Below are 20686 nucleotides of genomic sequence, written 5' to 3' on the forward strand. Positions count from 1 at the left end.
TCTCAATTATTTAGTAGCAACAAGTGATTTAGAAACCTAGATGAATGACCTTAAAAGGTTAATATGGACCACACTAGGATTGTTCATAATCATGGATTTAATTAGGTTTTGGATTAAAAAAGAGAGAAATTTTAGACAAGCTTAATGCCTCGGCTCAGAAGAAGTTAGATCAACCCATGGTTGAAATGTGGTTAGATGTGTTCGGATTATGACATAGATTGCTTCACTAGAAGCACGGTAAAAGTCGCAGTCAATCGATCTATCTTATGGGATAAAGTTTTGGGTCGACGGATCTATCTCTCAAGTCGAAGCACAATCGACCTATTTGTCAAATTTGTTTTGGCAGAATGCTTCGGTTGAAGTAGCGGTTGAAACGTTGATTGACCAATCAATAACATGGGTCAACGAATGTGGCAGTGATGAACATAATTTTTTAGGGTTTTTTCAAGAGTCTTTACATATAAACCTTTTTGTCAAGACATCATACATGTCTTCTGATCTAGAGAGATCACAAGATCGAGAGCTTTGAGAGAGAAAAGCAAAGGAGTATTCACGAGATCGAAGACAAGGGATCTCAATTTATGTGATGAAATCCTTAAGAATTTGAGAGAGAGAGAAAGAGAAAAAAAAAAAAAGGAGGAGGAAAGATTGTTTCTATAAAATTTGATCATCACGTATTTTGATTAGGTCTCCATATACATAGAACTCACACAAACCATTTAGTGATAAAAAAAAGAGCAGAGAACTCACACAAACCATTTGTGTGACTCGATCGGTGAACAAGGCCGGATGAATGGTACGTACTGGAAGAGTTTCACGAGAGTTCAATAAATCTTGCACTTGTTTTTCTATAGTAGTGATATCATTTCACTAAACTAGGTTTCAGGCTTTTTTTCCCAATGATTGGATTTCTTCATCAACAAAAAATCTAGGTGTTGATGTGTACGTGTGATGTTTATATTTTGTTATTCATATGTTGTCTATCTTGCTTATCAAGTTTTGATAATTGGTTAATGTTTAATTAATCTTGAGTGACTCCTACTTGATACACGTTATACATTTGGTAAATCATATTATCTAGGTCTAGTATTCGTAAATCATATTATATTACAGATAATCATGGGGGGAAATTGGAGTAGCCAGTCTAAGTGTGAAGAAAAAATTTTCTATTAGCAAATTGATGGAAATAGAGAAGGATACATGTTTTCAATTAAGAGGAGCCAATAGAAAAATCTAAAACCTAGATCTAAAACTAAAGTTTGACCAAAGCGTGAGGGTGTCAGATAGAATATCTCTTAAAATTATTTAAACAACTAAAACAAAGATATCTTTTTGGGGTCTCACTTCTATGTCTAAATTAGCTTATGAGATAAAAGTATGCTCAATGCATAAAATAATCAGAATGTCCTTTATACTTGGCGAGATATGGGCCTATTTATAGGCAAAAAAGTGAAGGCAAACCTAAATTAAGTTTACTAGTCCCACTTAAAAACTAAGAGTGTCTGCAGTTTGATTTAGAGTCCTTATTGGACCCATGCAGTTTGATTTGTAGTCTTTATTATACCCGGATTGAGACTACTACATTTGGAGTCCTTATTGGACCCGCGCAGTTTGATTTGGAGTCCTTATTGGACTCGAATTGATACTACTAATATTCTTCACTCTCCTCAAGAATACTACCAAAACTAAGACCCTTCCGGCGGTCTCACTTCAATGCCTAAATCAGCTTATGAGAGAAAAGTATGCTCAATGCATAAAATAAACAGTTTGTTCTTTATTCCTAGGATATGGACCTATTTATAAGTAAAGAGGTTGAGTCAAACCAGAATTAGGTTTACTAAATTATTAGTCCCACTTAAAAACTAAGAGTGCCTGCAGTTTGATTTGGTCTGAGAGTCCTATTTCCATTCAACTGGGAGTTTGATTGTTGACCAAATTTTTTATAGAGTCATTATTAGACCCGAATTGGGACTACTACCCAATTCAACTTGGAGTAGGATTATTCACAAGAGCCTTTATCATCTGAACTTTTGACTTAATAAATATTCTCCCTAATTCTTTTTGTCCCTTAATTCTTTTTTTTTTTTTTTTTGAACAAGTAGCATGTGCTACGATATATTACTGAAAAAGCCCGAAGGCTTACATATTGAGACAAGAGGTACAAGACCCTTGAACTCTAAGTCAGAAGGATCTGACTTAAAAAACAGCTGCCTATGCAGAACACAAATCTTACAAGAATAAACATTTGAGCCTCCCTTTATAATAACGCTCACTCTCAAAAATAAAAGGGGGCCGATCTAGCAACAAGCCAACAAATATTCCCATAAAAACAAGGGCACTACAACGGCATACTGTACCGGAGACACAAAGGGAATACGCACACAACAGACAGAAACACCCAATCCAAGTCAGAAGCAGAGAGGCAGAGGCAGTCCTCGTCAGACGACGGCGCGTGTGGGACACGCGCCACCACAGACAACCTCCAAACAGTAGATCGGTCGTCCTAAACCCCAGAAACCACCGTACATGGCCTGAAAATTGGAACGTGACCCACACGCGCGGCCCAGGGAGCAAAGCTCCCTGGCGCGTGAAAGCCACGCGCCATGCTCCGACGATCGGCACGACCACAGCTTCCGGCAGCTGGAGCGGAGAACGACGGACAATGCTGCTGGGCGGTGCGTGTCTGCCAGAAATTGACGAAGATGCGTAGATCTGGCTTCAAAAAATTAGAAAAAGTGAAGGTCCGGCCAGGGAACTACCGTCGATGACACAGCACAGAGCGGTCTCTCCCCCAATTGGTCGGCTTGAACTTGAATCTTCATGCCTGAATCAAAAGAAATAAACCAGAAGAAAAAAAACAAAGAAGCAACAACCACCATAGCCCAAACAAGACTAGGGGAAAACAGCCGCCAGCGGAACTACCGGGGGAACAAAACTCCACAACCCTAATGGCTGGGAGAAAACCTAACCTCCATTGGTACACACTATGGAGGAGCAAAAATCACTCCATAGACCGAGAAGGCTAAGAGAAAGCACTTACCAGGAGGAGGGAGGCGTGAAGCCACCCTCCCCCGGCGACAAACTCAAACGAACGGCTTTCTCTCTCACAGTGGAAAAAACGAGAGCTTCTCTCTCCTAGTAATTTTTAATTTGAGTTCGATCTCGTTCTCTGTCCCTTAATTCTTTTTGTCCCAAGAGTTACAAAAATACTTTGATTAGGTTTGTAAAGGCTGCTATATTTCTCCTTAACGGATTATCATTAACTAAGACTAGTGGATTAGCTAAAGAATCATTTAAAATTGATTATTTCTTATGTATATGAGATCAAACTATTTCCGCGATTCAGAATATATTTGAACAATCTACAACATCTGAAGATGTTTTGTTTTGTTTTTTGTTTTTTAAAAATTTTATAAAGGTAATGTTTGCTTGAAGTAAATGTCGTATTAACCTTGAAAAGTTTTGTACAACATGGAGTATTTTTTTTTAGTTTAGATTCGTTCATAGAATTAAATCATAAAAAGAAGTTGTGAAAACAAAAATTAATATTAGCATATTCAATTCTAGATACTTGAATTGTTTATATATTATGACATTATTCGTAACAATTATTTTTATAGAAAGAGGGTTTCGAAAACTTGAGTACAAAAATTTCTATAGTAATTTTTCATTTCAAAAAATAAGGTATTGTTTAGTTTGCGGAATAGACTACCGAAAATGAACAACTATTTTTTTATTTGGTTGTACATTATTTTTAGGAATAGTATAAGAATAACTATTCTCTTATGAATAAGAATATATATTCCTTAAAAAAAATTAGAGGAATAATTATTCATTTCCTATAGGTAATAAATAAATCGTTAGGTTTGCCCAAAAGCCCCGAGCCCTCTCGACACTCAACAAATGATATGGCAGATGAACATAAAGACCTATGACGTGCCTATATGGTATTATTTTTAAGTCTCCTATTTAATGTGCGTTTAGAATTATAATTTTGTAGACAAAAAATGCGATTTTAAACTAAATCCCAGAAAATGAATCGTTTGAGTATTTGAAAACTCAAAAAATCTGTTTTTTCAAATAGCAAGTAAAGAGATGCTTTTTAAAAACACATAATTTTAAAAACTAATTTGCGATTTTAAATGTTAAATTATTATTTTGTAAAACATTTAACTGCGTTTTTAAAAATTAATTTTTAAAATTACACACTTTAAAATCACTATTATTAAATTGTAATTTTTTAAAATCTTAAATTCAAGCATACTCTTGAATTAAAATAAAGTATTCATTTTTCATATGATATATTACCTGGAGCTTAACATTGATTATTTGTACTAATTTTGAACCGGAAAATCAATATACGAAAAGAGACAAGCATATTCCTTGATACCTTTTTTTTTTTTCAAGTAAGACATGGGCGGTTTTGTAAAGATTGTTGATATAAAGTTTTGTTTTTGAATAGTAGTAAAAAAATAATTGATGTAGTATAAAATAAAAATAATTTGTATGAAAAAATTAAAAAGTTTTATTTTTTAGTGATTTTTTTTTTTTAAAAAAAATTAAATAGTAATAAAAAATAATTAACGTGATTTAAAAGGTTCTGTGAGAAGTAAAAATAAGGGTTGTTTTACTTACATAAAAAAAATAAGGGTTGTTTTGCCAACGGTGCCGGATTTCCTTGGGTGTGAAGCAAATAATAGCGTGCCAACAAGGGAAACCGTGCCCAACAAGGAAAAGCAGACGAGCTTCCGAAACAATATAAATAGGGTTTCTCGGTCGAAGTACAGCCGTAAAAGCAGTCCTCGAAAGAAAACCTTTTGGAAGACTGTTGGTTTTCTCTTTCTAACCTTCCTCGTATCTCTCTCGCGTTTGTTTGGCGAGTCCGTGAGAGCGCAATGGAGAAGATCCTGGGAGTTAACGTTGTTGGGGAGGATAGCAGGCCAAAGACTAAGATTGTCTGCACGTTGGGACCGTCGTCTCGGTCGGTGGAGATGTTGGAGAGGCTTCTTAGGGCAGGGATGAACGTAGCTCGCTTCAACTTCTCTCATGGCACTCATGCTTACCACCAAGAGACCCTCAATAATCTCAGGACTGCCATGAACAACACCGGCATTCTCTGCGCCGTCATGTTGGATACTAAGGTATTATTTCGTCCTTCTTCTTAAGCGTTTGTCTTTTCGATCTTTTATCTTGTTGTGTTCAATTCTATTTTAATTTATTGGTACTTTTTTTCCCTTAAATCTTTATGGTTATTGCATGTTGTATATTATTTCTCCTTTAAATTTGATTCTAGGTTTGTTGGGGTTTTGATTCAATTATTTCCCTTTTGTTCGTAGATTGTGTGTATAAAGTAAGTTAGGTTTGGGTTGTTTTAATTGTTGGATTGTGATCATATTTGAATCTCAAAGTTAGAGATGAGAAAAACATGTTGAAATCAAATCAAGGTCCTAGATGCATGTGGTATGGGAGCAAGAAAGAGGTTTTGATTATTGTTGAATCAAAAACTAAGTTGTCAATCTCAAATGTGTTCATAAATCTTATATTTGTCTTTCTTTTCTGTTGCAAAAATCTCAGTTTTGCTTGGTCACAGAAACAAATTGCACAATTAAGGTGCAATGGATGACCTTTATATCATCCTTACCGTTTGATGTGTCAGTCTGAATGAACATGGACCTCTAATGTTAGATTAATTTACTAGCCTTTTAATAAAAGAAAAAACAAACTCTCAATGCAAGAGATGCTTTCTAAAGGAATGAGGATTAGAAGTTCTTGTATAATCTACAACTTTTATGTTCATGTGCTCCAAAGTGATGCTTAACTTTTTGTGGAATGAAGTTCTACGAATATGGACCTCTTAAGTTTATGCTTGAAAGATCCTCTACTTTGATGCTGACTTGTGGTCTCTGGTACTTTGCCTCCCTAAGATGCATCTAATTTCCATGGGAAGTAAAATAGAAGTGGTTTAAATTAAGACATGGCATGACTTGCTGGGGGATTTACTCCATAAATCTATGCGAATCCTGTACAGTAATGGAGTAGTTTTCGTGTTCAACATGTTATTGGTTTGGAAATTAAGTATTTGGTTCTTGTTCTTTTTTCAAATAAATTAAGCTTCAATTTAGCACGCTCCGGACAAGCGGAGGATATACTTGGCTCTTTATCTTTTTCATTATAGATTTCATCTGGAATGCAAATTGGTCACAAGTTATACATATTTGCCTGGCAATATTGTTTTCTTATATTTGAAATTTTTTTAGGGTCCAGAGATTCGAACTGGGTTTTTGAAGGAAGCAAAACCAATACAACTCCAACTGGGTCAAGTGATTAGCATCACCACTGACTATAGCATTCAAGGTGATGAAAATATGATAAGTATGAGCTATTCGAAGCTGGCTGAGGATTTGAAGCCACAAAGTGTTATTCTTTGTGCTGATGGGACTATTTCGCTTACTGTTCTGGATTGTGACAAGGAACGGGGTTTGGTCCGTTGCCGTTGTGAAAACTCTGCAGTTTTGGGTGAGAGAAAGAATGTCAATCTTCCTGGAGTTATTGTTGATCTGCCAACCTTAACTAATAAAGACAAAGAGGACATTTTGGAATGGGGAGTTCCAAATAAGATTGACATGATTGCTCTGTCTTTTGTTCGCAAAGGTTCTGACCTTGTGGAAGTTAGAAAGCTGCTGGGACCCCATGCAAAGAACGTTCTTCTCATGTCAAAGGTAGGTTAATATTATCTGAAAAATTTATTAGAAACTATAAAGATTGAAGAATTTGTTGGAAAGTAGAACTGATTTTGGGCATCTTTCCTTGCAATCCTTTTTGTCAAAACTTGAAGGAGCCTTGTGAAAGTCTTTTGAACTAAAATATGTGGCACGTACGTTAGAAGGTGTCCACTAAAAGTGATTTGTGTGACATGTTGTTTCAAACTTTTCTGATATATCTATTGACTATTTTGTGGTGTTTTGTCAGGTGGAGAATCAAGAAGGCGTGGCTAATTTCGATGAAATCCTATCAAACTCAGATGCATTTATGGTGGCAAGAGGTGACCTAGGAATGGAAATTCCCATTGAAAAGATATTCCTAGCTCAAAAAATGATGATCATGAAGGCCAACATACAAGGAAAACCAGTGGTGACTGCCACTCAGATGTTGGAGTCCATGATCAAATCTCCTCGGCCTACCCGAGCTGAAGCCACTGATGTTGCTAATGCAGTTCTTGATGGCACCGACTGCGTGATGCTTAGTGGAGAAACTGCTGCTGGAGCCTATCCTGAAATTGTTGTGCAAACCATGGCAAGAATTTGCATAGAAGCAGAGAGTTTTATAGACTATGGACATCTTTTTAAGAGAATAATGGAAACTGCACCGATGCCTATGAGCCCATTGGAGAGCTTGGCCTCTTCAGCGGTGAGTACAGCCCGCTCCGTTAAAGCAGCTCTGATTTTGGTCCTAACAAAAGGTGGAAGCACTGCAAAGCTGGTGGCTAAGTATAGGCCAAGCATGCCAATCCTGTCCGTGGTGGTTCCGGAGATAACAACCGATTCTTTCGAGTGGTCATGCAGTGATGAAGCTCCGGCAAGGCATAGCCTGATTTACCGGGGTCTGGTGCCTGTTTTGAGCACAGCTTCTGCAAGATCTTCCCATGCAGAGTCCACCAAAGAGAGCGTAGAATTGGCCCTCCAACATGCAAAGGCGAAGGGACTTTGCAAACCTGGAGACTCGGTCGTGGTGTTGCATAGAGTTGAGACGGCCACTGTGATCAAGATCTTGACGGTTGGTTGATTGATTGAGGCAAGTTTTGGGTTAATGATAGGCTGGAGTTTGCAGCTTTCAATTTTGTTGGCTTTTCTTGTTTGTCACTTTATCTTACTGAACCGAACGTATTCTTAGGATTTTGGTGAGAATTACTCTCACCATCATCACAATTTTGTTTACGTGCTTTTTTTCTTTTCAATTTTTTAATGTCTTCTTGTATTTCCTTATCTTTGTGCACGTTGTTCAACTCCGAATTTAGTAAGTAAATAGGGCCCATTACACATGTGGGGCTCAATGAACCTGGACCATAGAAGATAAAACTGAAACTTCACAAGTACTAAGATATTGGTTTTGGACAAATTTTTAGAGGATAGTTTTTGTTCTTTTGATGTAAAAGTGAAAATAATTTTGAGTGTTTTGCGAGCATTTTACGTTTTAAATTGTTTATTAATGCAAAAGTGTTTGCCAAAAATGCTCAATAATCAACCCTCGATGCTCTCTCTTGCATGTGGTCTCATTCAGATGGCACCTCGAGGAATCTTTTTAGCATGAAACTCAACTCCATAGCTGAGTCTTTTTTCAAGACTCAGGGGTTTTGCTTAGTGGACTTCAATTCTAACAAAAATGGAGAACGTTGATTACACTCCTTGCCACCTCGTCCGACCACAACTCAATCTCGATTTCCGACATGAGCGAAATTGGAAATGTTCATCAAGAACTTACAAAATTCTCTAAACGGGCTAGTTCCTCGTTTGACCACAGATGAGAATAGTAATATGCTGCTGTGTGTAAAATCGAAATTAATGAAGCACTCCATCAACAAAATGCTTAATGCTGGGGCCGAATGTTATTACAAGTATTTTAGTGGGCAATCATGAAAAGCTGATGACGTGGCCATTCCGAAGCCTTCTCTTTGGGTGACTTTGTACTAAAAGAAGTAAATTACACAAACATTACCCTTCACTCGAATAATGCTAAAAGTCACTCTTATATTATTCTTATATGCTTCCAATAGTAATGTGGCTCTAAAATTATCATTGGGCTTGTGATTGATTATTATTGAATTTTATGCTTTGTTTATTTCAACGTAAAATGATTTCCGTCGTAAAATAATTTCGACGAAATCATTTTCAGAAAAAATGAGTTTCTCGAAAATATTTTTTGGTGTTTGGCTTGCACGAAAAAATTACAAAATGCAAAAATCAGAGTTTGGCAAATGCCGCCGGAATCCGGCAACGTCCGGTCGCCGTTGCCGGATTCCGACGAGAAAGTTTGATCGGATCCCGGCCATTTTGGCCAGATCCGGCCGGAATCTTCCGGATCTAGCCCGATCAATGGCAGGATTCGGTCATATCCAGCCGGAATCTGGTGGCCGGCATCCGGCGCCGGCAAGATACTGGCGATCGGATGTTGTCGGACTCCCGTGCCGGTTGGATTTCAACTATCGACAATTGCTAAATTCTGACAATCGGATATCAAACGTGCGTATAAGAACGAAGAGTTTAATTTCGGAAAACGATTTACAGTTTTAAAAATCGTAAATCGTTTTTCGAAAATTAAATAAGCTTTTACGGTCAAATTGAAAACGATTTTCGTTTACCATTATTTTTGCCCCTACCAAACACCGCAAAATGCCGAAATCATTTTCCAGAAATCATTTTACGTCGAAACAAATGGAGCATTAATCAATTGATGATTTTAAAAGTCACTTTATTATTAGAGGGACACAAGAAACATATGGGTATGACATTTAGAATTAAAAATGTTTATCAGTTCTAACTTCTAAATTGCTTCACTTCAAGTAATGATGATACTATAATATAAATGTTTTGTTTCGGGTCATTGATATTATTAAGGCATGTATGGCATGTTTGTTATATGAAAGAATTTTTTGAGGAACGATTTTTCCTTAGAGGAGCAATTTTTTTATTTTTTATTATTTTTATTATTATTATTATTTTTTTTTAAAGTAACAAAGGAAAGAATATTACTTTTACACATGCGTGTAGGAGATGGGAAAAGAATGAAAACCTACGAGAAAAAGGTAGCAAGTGTTAAAGTAATGGACATTTGACTAAGAGATTAGAGATAGCAGGGTGCTGGTGCTAGAGCTTAGAGCACTAGTAGCAGATGTCCTATAAGTAGTTCTATTCCTTAAAATAAAATAAAAAATAAAAAAAATTACAAAAATCAAACCACAGTAGTTACCTATTTTAGGGCTTCATCATTGGGTAGCTACAGTGTTACACACTGTGGCTTCTCAATCCAATATTTTAATAAAAAAAATAACGTCTCTCTGTTACTCTCTCTCCTTCACGCGTCATTTCTCTTTCTTTTTCGTTCTTTTTCCTTGTCTTCCTTTCTCTGATTCTCTCTCTCACACACAGATGAGAATTTGTTGCGGGGCTGGAGGAACCCGACCACGTTGAAAATTCGTCCGATAGTCACTAAAACTTGGAGACCCACCGACTATGAGAACATGCCCATGCCTCGTTGATAACAGAGGTGATGTGGGCATCTGTTGAAATTGCGACTATGAGAACACTCCCATGCCCCGACTATGAGAACTCGCCTAGCTCATCGTCATCATCTATTGCTCCTTTGTGAAATTGTGTTTTCCTTTGACAAACCCAAATGAAAGCGCACGCTTGGGTTCGTGATGCTACTATGGATGGCTTGGAAATTAGACCCAAAAGAAGCATTTCTTCCGAGTGATTTTCATTGGAAGGAAGGAAATTTTGGTGGTCAAAATTTAGGTGCGACAGAGAAGAAGAGAGAGCATGAGAGAGAATAAAAGAAATGAATAAAAAAAAATAAAAGTAGGAAAGAGAAAAAAGAATAAAATAAGGGTAAAAAATAGTATTTAATTGATATAAAAAAATTAAGAAAATTTATTGTGGGGTATTTTTTTATAGGGAATCAAGAAATGATTTAATTCTCTAAATTTTTTTTAAATTAAAAAAAATTATTGAGTGTATGCTGCTAATGCTCTTAAATTCACTCAAACTATAGCCATATATATCTTGATAACGAATTCTTACGGATTTCACGTAAACCCGTAATGGTATGGAAGGCCGCATAGTAAATAGTCAAATATGAATCATTTTCAATAAAAGTGAAAGATTTGTTTTTTTTTTCTTTTTCCTTTTTAGAGAGTTTTGACCGTACAAAAACAAATATTTATGTACTTCTAAATTATTATTTTGTCGGAAAAAAGGTTTGGCTCAAAAGTTTTTATTTAATTGGGTATGTCCATAACGGATCCGGCTTCAGTGCTGTTGTTTTAAACTACAGCACATCTGCTGTAGAAAAATGAATGGTCCAGATTTAATAACACTTAAACACTGCCGTTTCACTTACTTAACGACATGAGTGAAAAATAAAACAGGCAAACGTCGTTTCACTCCAAGAAAACGTCCGTTTGAAACCAGAAACAGCAGTCACGGAACAAGAAACAGCATCCACGGATCCACCATTCCACCGTCGTCGAGGCCGTACAGGAAGCCGAAATCGGAAATTAGAAATGCTTTCGGTTTCTAATCAACAACCACTTTCATGAGCGTGTCCCACCAAACCTAAATACCTAATCCCTCCAAAATATAAACCCAAACAGGACCCTTCAAATTCCCCATAAAAATTCAAAAGATTTCTTCATTGCTCTCGGTTTCTTTCGGAAAATCGACTCGCCTGCTGCAAATGCTGAGATTCTGTTCAGGGAAAAAGCTGCCTATTTAGTAAAGCTTTGTCTGTTCTGCTTTGCTGAAATATCTTGCTCTTCTGGTGCAAATGTTGAGATTCAGTACAGGGAAAAGATAATTTGAGAGAGAAAGAGAAAGATGGTGGTGAAGAAAGTAGGGAAGTACGAGATCGGGAGGACGATTGGCAAAGGTTAAGTTTGCTCAGAACACGGAGACCGGTGAATTTGTGGGTGGATTTGTCAGAGTATGTTCTACGCAATTTAAAACCCATTCTCTGCATACTCATTTAATGTAGTTTAAAATTGGGCTTATTCAGTGTGCATCACACATACCTATACATATTTTCAGACCAAGAAGAGGGAAAAAGAATGACGAGTCTGAAAAAGAATGACGAACGACCAGTTTTCAAAACTAAAAACTGATGGATGCTGTTTCTTGTTTCAAATGGATGCTGTTTCTTGTTCCGTGGAATGCTGTTTCTTGTTTCAAACTGACGGTTTCTTGGAGTGAAACGACGTTTGTCTATTTTATTTTTCACTCATGTCGTTAAGTAAGTGAAACGACAGTGTTTAAGTGTCATTAAATCTGGATCATTCATTTTTCTACAGCAGATGTGCTGTAGTTTTAAACTACAGCACTGAAGCCGGATCCGTGCATAACAAGTTTACACCCTCCTCTTGCCCCCACCCCCATAAATATTGTTGCTAATGATAATGGCGGCTGTAACTACAAACAATGGGGGAGAGCTACGTTTGTTAGAAGGATTTAAATTCTCTCAAATTATTTATTTAATTTTGAAAAATTTCAAGCAGATAATTGTCAGAGACTATTTATAGAATTCATTTGACTAAATAAAAATTGAGCTGTCCAATAACTTATTCGGTCATGTGAATCTCATAAGTAGTCTCTCATGATCATCTGCCCGAATTTTATTAAATTTATATAAATAATTTAATAGGATCCTGATTCCAGTTTTATTGATATTGTAATTTTTTACGCATTTGAGTCCAAATTATTAACTAATCCGGCCCTTATGGGCAGGGATACTATACTAACAATACTGTAATATTCAAACATAAAACAAGATCAGCAAATCCCAGATAAAATTCAACCCACAATGAAATCTAAAATACGCAACAGTAAATATCATTTAGTAAAGTGTCTATCATTAATATTATTCCACAATAAAAAAAAAAAAAAAAAAAAAAAAAAAAAAAAAAAACTAATTGAAAAAGGAGACAATTGAGAACTTCTATGCAATAAATCTGAGTCTCGTGCATTGCTTTAAAAAGCCTCGATCCGACTGAATCTGAAACAGAGCATGTTGTAAGTGTGAAATGCAGTTCAATAAATAAATAAAGTACACGGCGAAGAAAGTGGAAATACATGCTTTTCCTTAAATAAATAGAAGGCTATTAGTTACATAGAGATTGTGTTCGAATTACAAAATAGAAGTGAAAAATAATATAAAAGCCTACTACACTTGTGGTACTACTAGGCATTTTTATTGTTAAAATTTGTATATAAAGTGTTCTTCACACTATTCATTTATTGGTAGAATTCACTAAACTATAACTTTATTCCTTCAATTAAAATGAAATTATTATGTTCCTTTTTTCTTCTTCTTCTTCTTCTTCTTCTTTTTTTTTTTTTTTTATGGCAATCTCCATACATATTTGTCATTGAAAATTAGACTAATACAAATATTTTGACAATTACTAACAAAGTAAAAAAAAAGATAGTGATAAAAATATATTTGGTATTGCTTTAGGTATTGAAATTGCTAATTAATTACTCCATTAATTATAAAAGTTGTATAAATCAACTTCTAGCGCACACGTTAAGATTCACGTGAAAGAAACAATGTTTAATTCTTCCCGTGAATAAAAATAAATATTCATAATAAACCCACTAAATGAGAACTTTATTCCTTGAATTCAAATGAAATTACTCTATTCTTTTTTCTCTTTTTTTTTTTTTTTTTTTTTTGGCAATCCATACATATTTGTCATTGAAAAGTAGACTAATACAAACATTTTGACAATTAATGATAAAGTGAAAATAAGATTTACTAACAATTGTTTTCTATGATAGTGACAGAAATATGTTTGGCATTGCTTTAAGTATTGAAATTACTAATTAAGTACTCCATATATTAGAAAAAAGTTGTATAAATAAACTTCTAGTACACATTAAGATTCATGTGGAAGAAACAATGTTCAATGTTTTGCGATGAATAAAAATAAATATTCCTAGTAAAACTAATATTACCCCCTTCGAACTTAATAATGTAAAAGTTGAAGATGCATCTTTTGCAATATTTAAGAATATTGATAAGCATTTACCGCAAATGGATATGTTTTATATATATATATATATATATATATATATATATATGTGCATTAGTTCAATGAACATGGAGATAGGGAGAGAGTAGTTAAGAACTCTTTACCAGATGTAAAACTAGAGCTCATGGATTGTGTGAGTTGTTCTTGACATGTCTTTCATAACATTCTTCCAAACAAGGTGCAACAGGGTGTTTATCTATAACATATTGTCTCCAGCAAACACGTAGGCAACTTATAATAACAGTTGACGGCTCAAAACGGTGTTGGCAATCAATAAAACCATTAAAGAGACAATGACCGTAGGAAAAATTGTGTACACCAATTAGCTTTTTGCTTTTCTTACAATCTTCATATTCTTTTTTAATGCAACTATGCAATGTTGGCTTTTGCTCTTGATGCTCCGACTTTGGCTCTGGCTCCTGATGCTCTAGCTCTAGAGCTTTATCAAGTTCAGAGAAATGAGGAAGCATGATAGGAGCTAAATGAGCGAAAGAGGTAGAGGCAAGGTTTTCAGCTTGTATTTTAACCACAATAAGGATATACAACTCTATCATAACCACCATAAATATTCCAATATATTTCCTAGCCATTTCTTTTCCTCGATATTAGAAGACAAGGCTTAAAAGCCTTTAACCCTTTATAGGCAATTTAATGACAAGACACCCTCATAACGAAGATAATTTAGTCTAAGAATTGATTTGTTCTTGCATTAATTTTATACAAACAAGTTTTGTTATTAGTAGTTGGGACTTTTGAAAGTATGACCTTTTTTAAATTGAATGACTTTTAGTTCAAGTAAAACTTTTTGGAATGGATCACAAGGTTTCGTACTAATTTTTTACATTACAATGTTATATTTGGCAAAAAGTAAATGAACAAGTGAACATAGATGATCCAATAGCCACAATATGTCATATCAATAAACCCATTTAAAAGGGTTTTGTAAGAAAATATTAATTCAATGTGATAAATACATCATAATAGAAAAATGAAATTGAAGCTATCTTATTATTCATTGATGAAAAGAGAATATGAAATTTATTATTGAAACGGGCATGTGGTTTTTGGAAAAGAAAAACTATACAAAAATAGCTTTTTACAATTATGATGAGACAATTGAGTAAATGAATAAATTAACTTGATTACATTAAGATGTATGAAGTTGGATCATAATTAATGTATTGATTCAGTGCTTAAGCAATGCAAAATGATATATTGTATGACATTCCCTTAAATAAAGTTTTATTCAAATGAAGTGTTTACAAAGGTAACTTTAGATAGAAAATAATAGAACACAATAGAATATAACTTGATTATGTTGAGTACTTATATGACCTTGGAGAGGAATAAATTGTATTTAAATTGAGAGTTATTTATATAAAATAACATTGTATAACATGACACGAATTCTTGGCCTACACACTCAACAGTCGTAAACTCTTATATTTATTCGAAAGGTCAAAACACTTGGCCTAGTACATATCGTTGTTAACTTATTTTCTTCCATTCTTAACAGTAATCCGGGGTAAGTATTTTTTTATCCCATGAACTACCGGCCTTTATCAATATGCCCTCATGAACTAACACTCTCACCACCTGACCGCATCAAACTACCATTTACTTACCAAAACCTCTTGTCGTTAGAAAATCTCGTTAAATCGGATGTAATATTCTCTTTGTAGGCGTTAAATTTCGTTTAAAGAAACAAATACCCTAAAAAAATATCAATATTAAAAACTTTTAAAAACTAATTAAAAAAATAAAATATATATATATATATATATATATATATATATATATTTGAAACAAGGAGAAACCTTCATTATAATATGAGAACCAAAGGGCCAGAGTCAGTAATTATGGGCACAAAGACTCTTAAAAACAAAGTTCAAGACTGAATCCTGACTTGGAGACCAGCTACCTAAGTAAATGGACAAACAATACAAGCATCTCTTTACAAATGAGTTCCACTAGAGGAGATAAGAGAGTGCAGATTCTAATCTAAAAACAGTTATTACAATCCAGTTTAGATATAAAATCTACCATGGCAGGCTGCAAGGGTAACAACATAACACAAACTTAAAAAACTAGAACAATAACAAAACAACACTAGTCGGCTAAAATGAGTACAGGGATTCGCTGGTGACGGTGCATGTATACCACGCGCCCGCACCAGAAGATTGCCCACCATCAGAACAACCATGAAAACTCTCGGGAACCACCAACCACGAACTGGAGGAGATAATGGAGCCAACACACGCCTGCGAGTGAGGAGATCTTGCTTGCACGTGCGCACCAAGCTCCGTTGTACGAATGGCTGGGGATACAAGCCTGGGTGCGATAGAGGTGGGGGACGACAACGAACACCCTGGACAGGTGCGTGACATGTAGATATTGACGGGGAATCATAGATCTGGCTTCAAAAACAGTCACCCTGTAAACCGAGCCAAAATACTTTCCTTCCACTGGGTGGCCATTGACACCTAACCCAAATCAACCCACCAATAGATTGAAATCCTCAACCTTCCAAATCCTCAGAAGGATTGGAGAAAATTACCTTTCTCAAATCCTTCTTGGTTTCACCAACACGCACTGACAAGTGAGGAGAGCTTGCTTGCACGTGCACACCAAGCTCCATTTTACGAATGGTCGGGGAAAACAAGCCTGGGTGCGATGGAGGTGGGGGACGACGACAAACACTCTGGAGGGGTGCGTGACACTTAGATATTGACGAGGAATCATAGATCTGGCTTCAAAAACAGTCGCCCTGTAAACCGAGCCAAAATACTTTCTTTCCACTGGGTGGCCACTGACACCTAACCCAAATCAACCCACCAATAGATTGAAACCCTCAACCTTCCAAATCCTCAAAGGATTGGAGAAAATTACCTTTCACCTCTTGGTTTCACAGAGCGACACCGAGAGAGAAGAAGCAATAGCAGCCCACTGCTCAGTATTGGGCCGAAAACAATAAGGACAGAAAGCAGAAAAAAAAAAAAAAAAAAAAAAAAAAAAATTGAAGAAAAACAAACAGTGGGTTGGGGAGGCAAGCCCACTCCCCCCTTAAAGCAGAAAATGAATAGAAAACCCTAGCGGCTAGAGTTTCTCGAGAGACAAAATAACAAATAATTAAAAAAAAAACAAAATAAAAAATAAAAAAAATAGATAAATGCAAAATCAGTCCATATGATTTGTCTAAATTACAAATCACTCACTACGGTATAAATAAATAAAAAATAATTCAAAGATCCTTGGGGTAGGCCAAAATAACAATTTAGTCCATGCAGTCAAATTTCGTCCAAACACTTAGCGAATTTTGTTAGTGTGTCACACCAGTACCAATACGATGATGATACGTGTCACTCTTAATTAAAAAAAATAAAAATATAATAATAATAATAATAATAATAATAATAATAATAATAATAATAATAATAATAATAATAATAATAATAATAATAATAATAATATATTAAAAATACAAATATGTGAAACCTAAAAATTATTTATTTATTTTATTAAAAAGAAAAAAAGAAATGGGTTGGTTGCCTCCTTTGGGGATGGCCTACGAGCCACCCCAGATGGGGCCAAGGGTGGCGTGCGGCCACCCCTGCAGCCACTCCCGTACTTTTTCGTTCTTTTTTTTTTTTTTTTTTTTTTTTTTTTTTAATTTGTGTAATTTTAAGTGTATTTTTTGTTAAAAAAAATTACAAAGTTAGGGTATCTGTGTCATTTCAAGTTTTTTAATAAGGTTGATTGATAGAATGGAAGTTTTGGTAAGTAAATGATAGTTCGATGCGATCGGGTGGTGAGCGTGTTAGTTCGTAGGAGCATATTGACGAATGCTGGTAGTTCATGTGGGAAAAATATAATCACCCTTAAAAATTTGAAACTATGTCATTTAAAATGCCAAAGTAAAAGATAGTTTAGGAAGAATATTAAAAACTACGAGGATGGGTAGATTTTTTCTTCCCCATAACTACCACTCAAGTTATAATGCCCCCTTCCCACAACCACCCAGAAGCTTCTTCCAACTAACCCAAAGTCGAAATCTACTACCCAAATTTGCTAATGTTGTATGGCGTATGACAAAGATAATCAAAGGTTTTTTTCCAAGAGAAACATACCATTTCTTCATACATCTATATTGAATTTACATTGACAATATTCTACATGATAAAAATCTTACATTATTGACATTGTCTACGAAAGAGGAAGTCATGAACCACTTCAAAATATGGACGACAATTTTTGACACAACTCGCGAACCCAACACAAAACTAACAATAAATTAGAGGGTTAGGGTTTATTATAATCAGGTTCGATTACTACCAGGTTGACTTGTTTAATAAATGGATCAATCTCGGGTTAGCACGCTTAACCCGTGAGTGACCTGTTTGACTAGTTAAAAATTAGATTTTGTTTTTTCTTTTATAATAAATACGGGTCGAAACGGGTCAAACATTGGTCGTGTTGGGTTGACCTAATACGATATGTTTATTAAATGGGTTATGCGTGTTGGCACGGGTGGGGTCAACCAACATGACCCGTAACGGGTCAAGTAGGTCATGTCAGGGTCGAAGGGTCTGACCCGTTTAACTAAACAGGTCGTGTTAGGGTTAACTATTAACAAATTGACGGGTCAACCTGAACTCAATATGTCAACCCAGATTGCTAGTCCTACTTTGAATGGATGTTCTGTAAAGTAGGGGTGCATAAGCGAGACCGTTATTAACTGCAAATAACTGCAACCGTAAAGCCACTTCATTTTTAGAGGGACACAAGAGGGACTTATAGTATTACTCATAAAATATATAAAGGGCATGCGAATACGGTTGACTGTTATCCGCATATGTGGATAGTGATTTTTGCTAACCGCATCTGCATGCATGGATAGCGGATGTGGGTGGTTAATATCCACCTGCATGTACACTCCCAGTTTCTGATGGCATTACATTCTCTTATGAGAGTGGACAACGGAAAACAAAAAATTCATCTTTCCTTTGGACATCGCATATCCATCTGAAAGTGATACCAAGCCTGTGACCAGAATGTCAACTTTGTTTCAGTCTATTTCTCATCGATCAATTTACAGAGGTATTGTATACATTTATAGAGAGATTTGCTACGCTATTTTTGGGCTATACAGGTTTCAGTGCTAGAATCATGGCTTGACAATTTATAATTTATTCCTGAAATCTCTCTGATTTGGTTAATTCCTATAATCTCTCTAATTTGTCTCTTAATTGACAACTCACACCAACACTCCCTCTCAAGTGGAAGCATCCAAATCTTCAATGCGCAACTTGTCCAGTGAGTTGTAAAACTCTTTGCTTGATACGACCTTTGTAAGAATATCCGCCAGTTGATCTTCAGACTTCATGAATGGAAACCGAATTATTTTAGCTTCAAGATTTTCTTTAATAAAATCTCTTTATCTCCACATGTTTAGTGCGATCATGCTAGATAAGATTGTGAGCAATAGCGATCGCTGCTTTGTTATCGCAAAAGAGGTCCATCTCAGAGGTAGGTGCAAAGCCAATTTCTGTTAGAAGTCTTCTTAGCCATAGAAGTTCACAAAGTCCTTTAGTCATTCCAAGGAACTTTGCTTCAGCACTTGACAGTGCCACCACCTTTTGCTTCTTACTCCTCCACGTAACAAGATTTCCCCCAACAAACATGAAGTAGCCCGAGGTGGATCTTCTGTCTGTGGTGTTCCATGCCTAATCTGCATTTGTATAACCATTAACTTTGAGATGGTTATTCTTTGCAAACATAAGTCCTTTTCCCGGGGAGGATTTTAAGTATCGTAAAATCCGAATCACTGCTTCCATATGATCCTTACTGGGTTGGTGCATAAATTGGCTTACTACACTCTCTGTGTAAGCAATATCAAGGCGGGTATGCGAGAGGTAAATCAGTTTTCCCAACTAACCTCTGGTATCTTCCTCTGTCTATTGGCACTTGACTTGGATGTTCTCCGAGCCTGTGATTCTGAACAATTTATATTGGAGTGTCTGCTGGCTTACAATCCAACATTCCAACCTCACAAAGTAAGTCTAGTATATATTTTTGCTGAGATAAAAATATACCTTTCTTTGATCTAGCAACTTCTATTCCCAGGAAATATTTGAGTCCTCCCAAAATTTTCATCTCACATTCGGTTGCCAATTGTTTTTGAAGCTTATCAATTTCCTCTGCATCATTCCCTATAATGATCATGTCATCAACGTATACAATTAAAGCTGTTACCTTACCCCGTTGATGCTTCAAAAATAATGTATGATCTGAATTACTTTGGCAGAAGCCATACTTCTTCATTGCTTGACTGAACCATCCAAACCATGCTTGAGGTGATTGTTTCAATCCATACATTGCACGCTGCAACTTGCACACTACTTCAGTTTTTGAAGATGCTATGTAGCTTGGAAGAGTGTCCATGTAGACTTCCTCTTCAAGGTCGCCATGGAGAAAGGCGTTCTTTACATCCAACTGATGTAATGGACAATCAAGGTTGGCTGTGAGTGATAGCAAAATCCTGATTATATTTAGTTTAGCTACTGATGAAAATGTTTCTTGGTAATCTACACCATATGTCTGGGTGTATCTTTTTGCAACTAGTCTCGCCCTATATCGTTCTATAGATCCATCTACCTTGTGTTTAACTGAGAAGACCCACCTGCACCTGATTGTCTTCTTCCCTTGGGGTAGTGGGACCAAGGTCCATGTTTAATTCTTTAGTAGTGCCTCCATTTCTTCCTCTATTGCTTTTGTCCACTTAGGATCCATTAACGCCTCTTGAACTGTAGTAGGAATATGACATGCAGAGAGCTCCTGTGAAAAACTCTTGAGCGGCTCAAGCAATTTTCGGTGGAAACATAGTTG

At 35.8% G+C, this 20686-nt stretch overlaps 1 protein-coding gene and 1 long non-coding RNA gene across 2 annotated transcripts; one reads left to right on the plus strand and one right to left on the minus strand.

Annotated features, from left to right (window-relative positions):
• The first annotated feature begins 4808 nt into the window (after nt 1-4808).
• Nucleotides 4809-7907, plus strand: LOC133861388 (pyruvate kinase, cytosolic isozyme-like). Its single transcript, XM_062297175.1, has 3 exons — nt 4809-5141; nt 6258-6719; nt 6970-7907. The coding sequence occupies exons 1-3, from the start codon at nt 4896-4898 to the stop codon at nt 7780-7782; spliced, it is 1521 nt and encodes a 506-aa protein (XP_062153159.1). The 5' UTR covers nt 4809-4895; the 3' UTR covers nt 7783-7907.
• A 4671-nt stretch (nt 7908-12578) lies between these two features.
• On the minus strand, nt 12579-14580 carry LOC133859197 (uncharacterized). The gene is made up of 2 exons (XR_009898720.1): nt 13906-14580; nt 12579-12762 (listed from the first exon to the last, which is right to left on the minus strand). It is a non-coding gene; the product is annotated as an uncharacterized LOC133859197 (long non-coding RNA).
• Between the last annotated feature and the right edge of the window lie 6106 nt (nt 14581-20686).

The sequence above is a fragment of the Alnus glutinosa genome, chromosome 2 (assembly GCF_958979055.1).
Source record: "Alnus glutinosa chromosome 2, dhAlnGlut1.1, whole genome shotgun sequence".
Classification (NCBI taxonomy): Eukaryota; Viridiplantae; Streptophyta; class Magnoliopsida; order Fagales; family Betulaceae; genus Alnus; species Alnus glutinosa.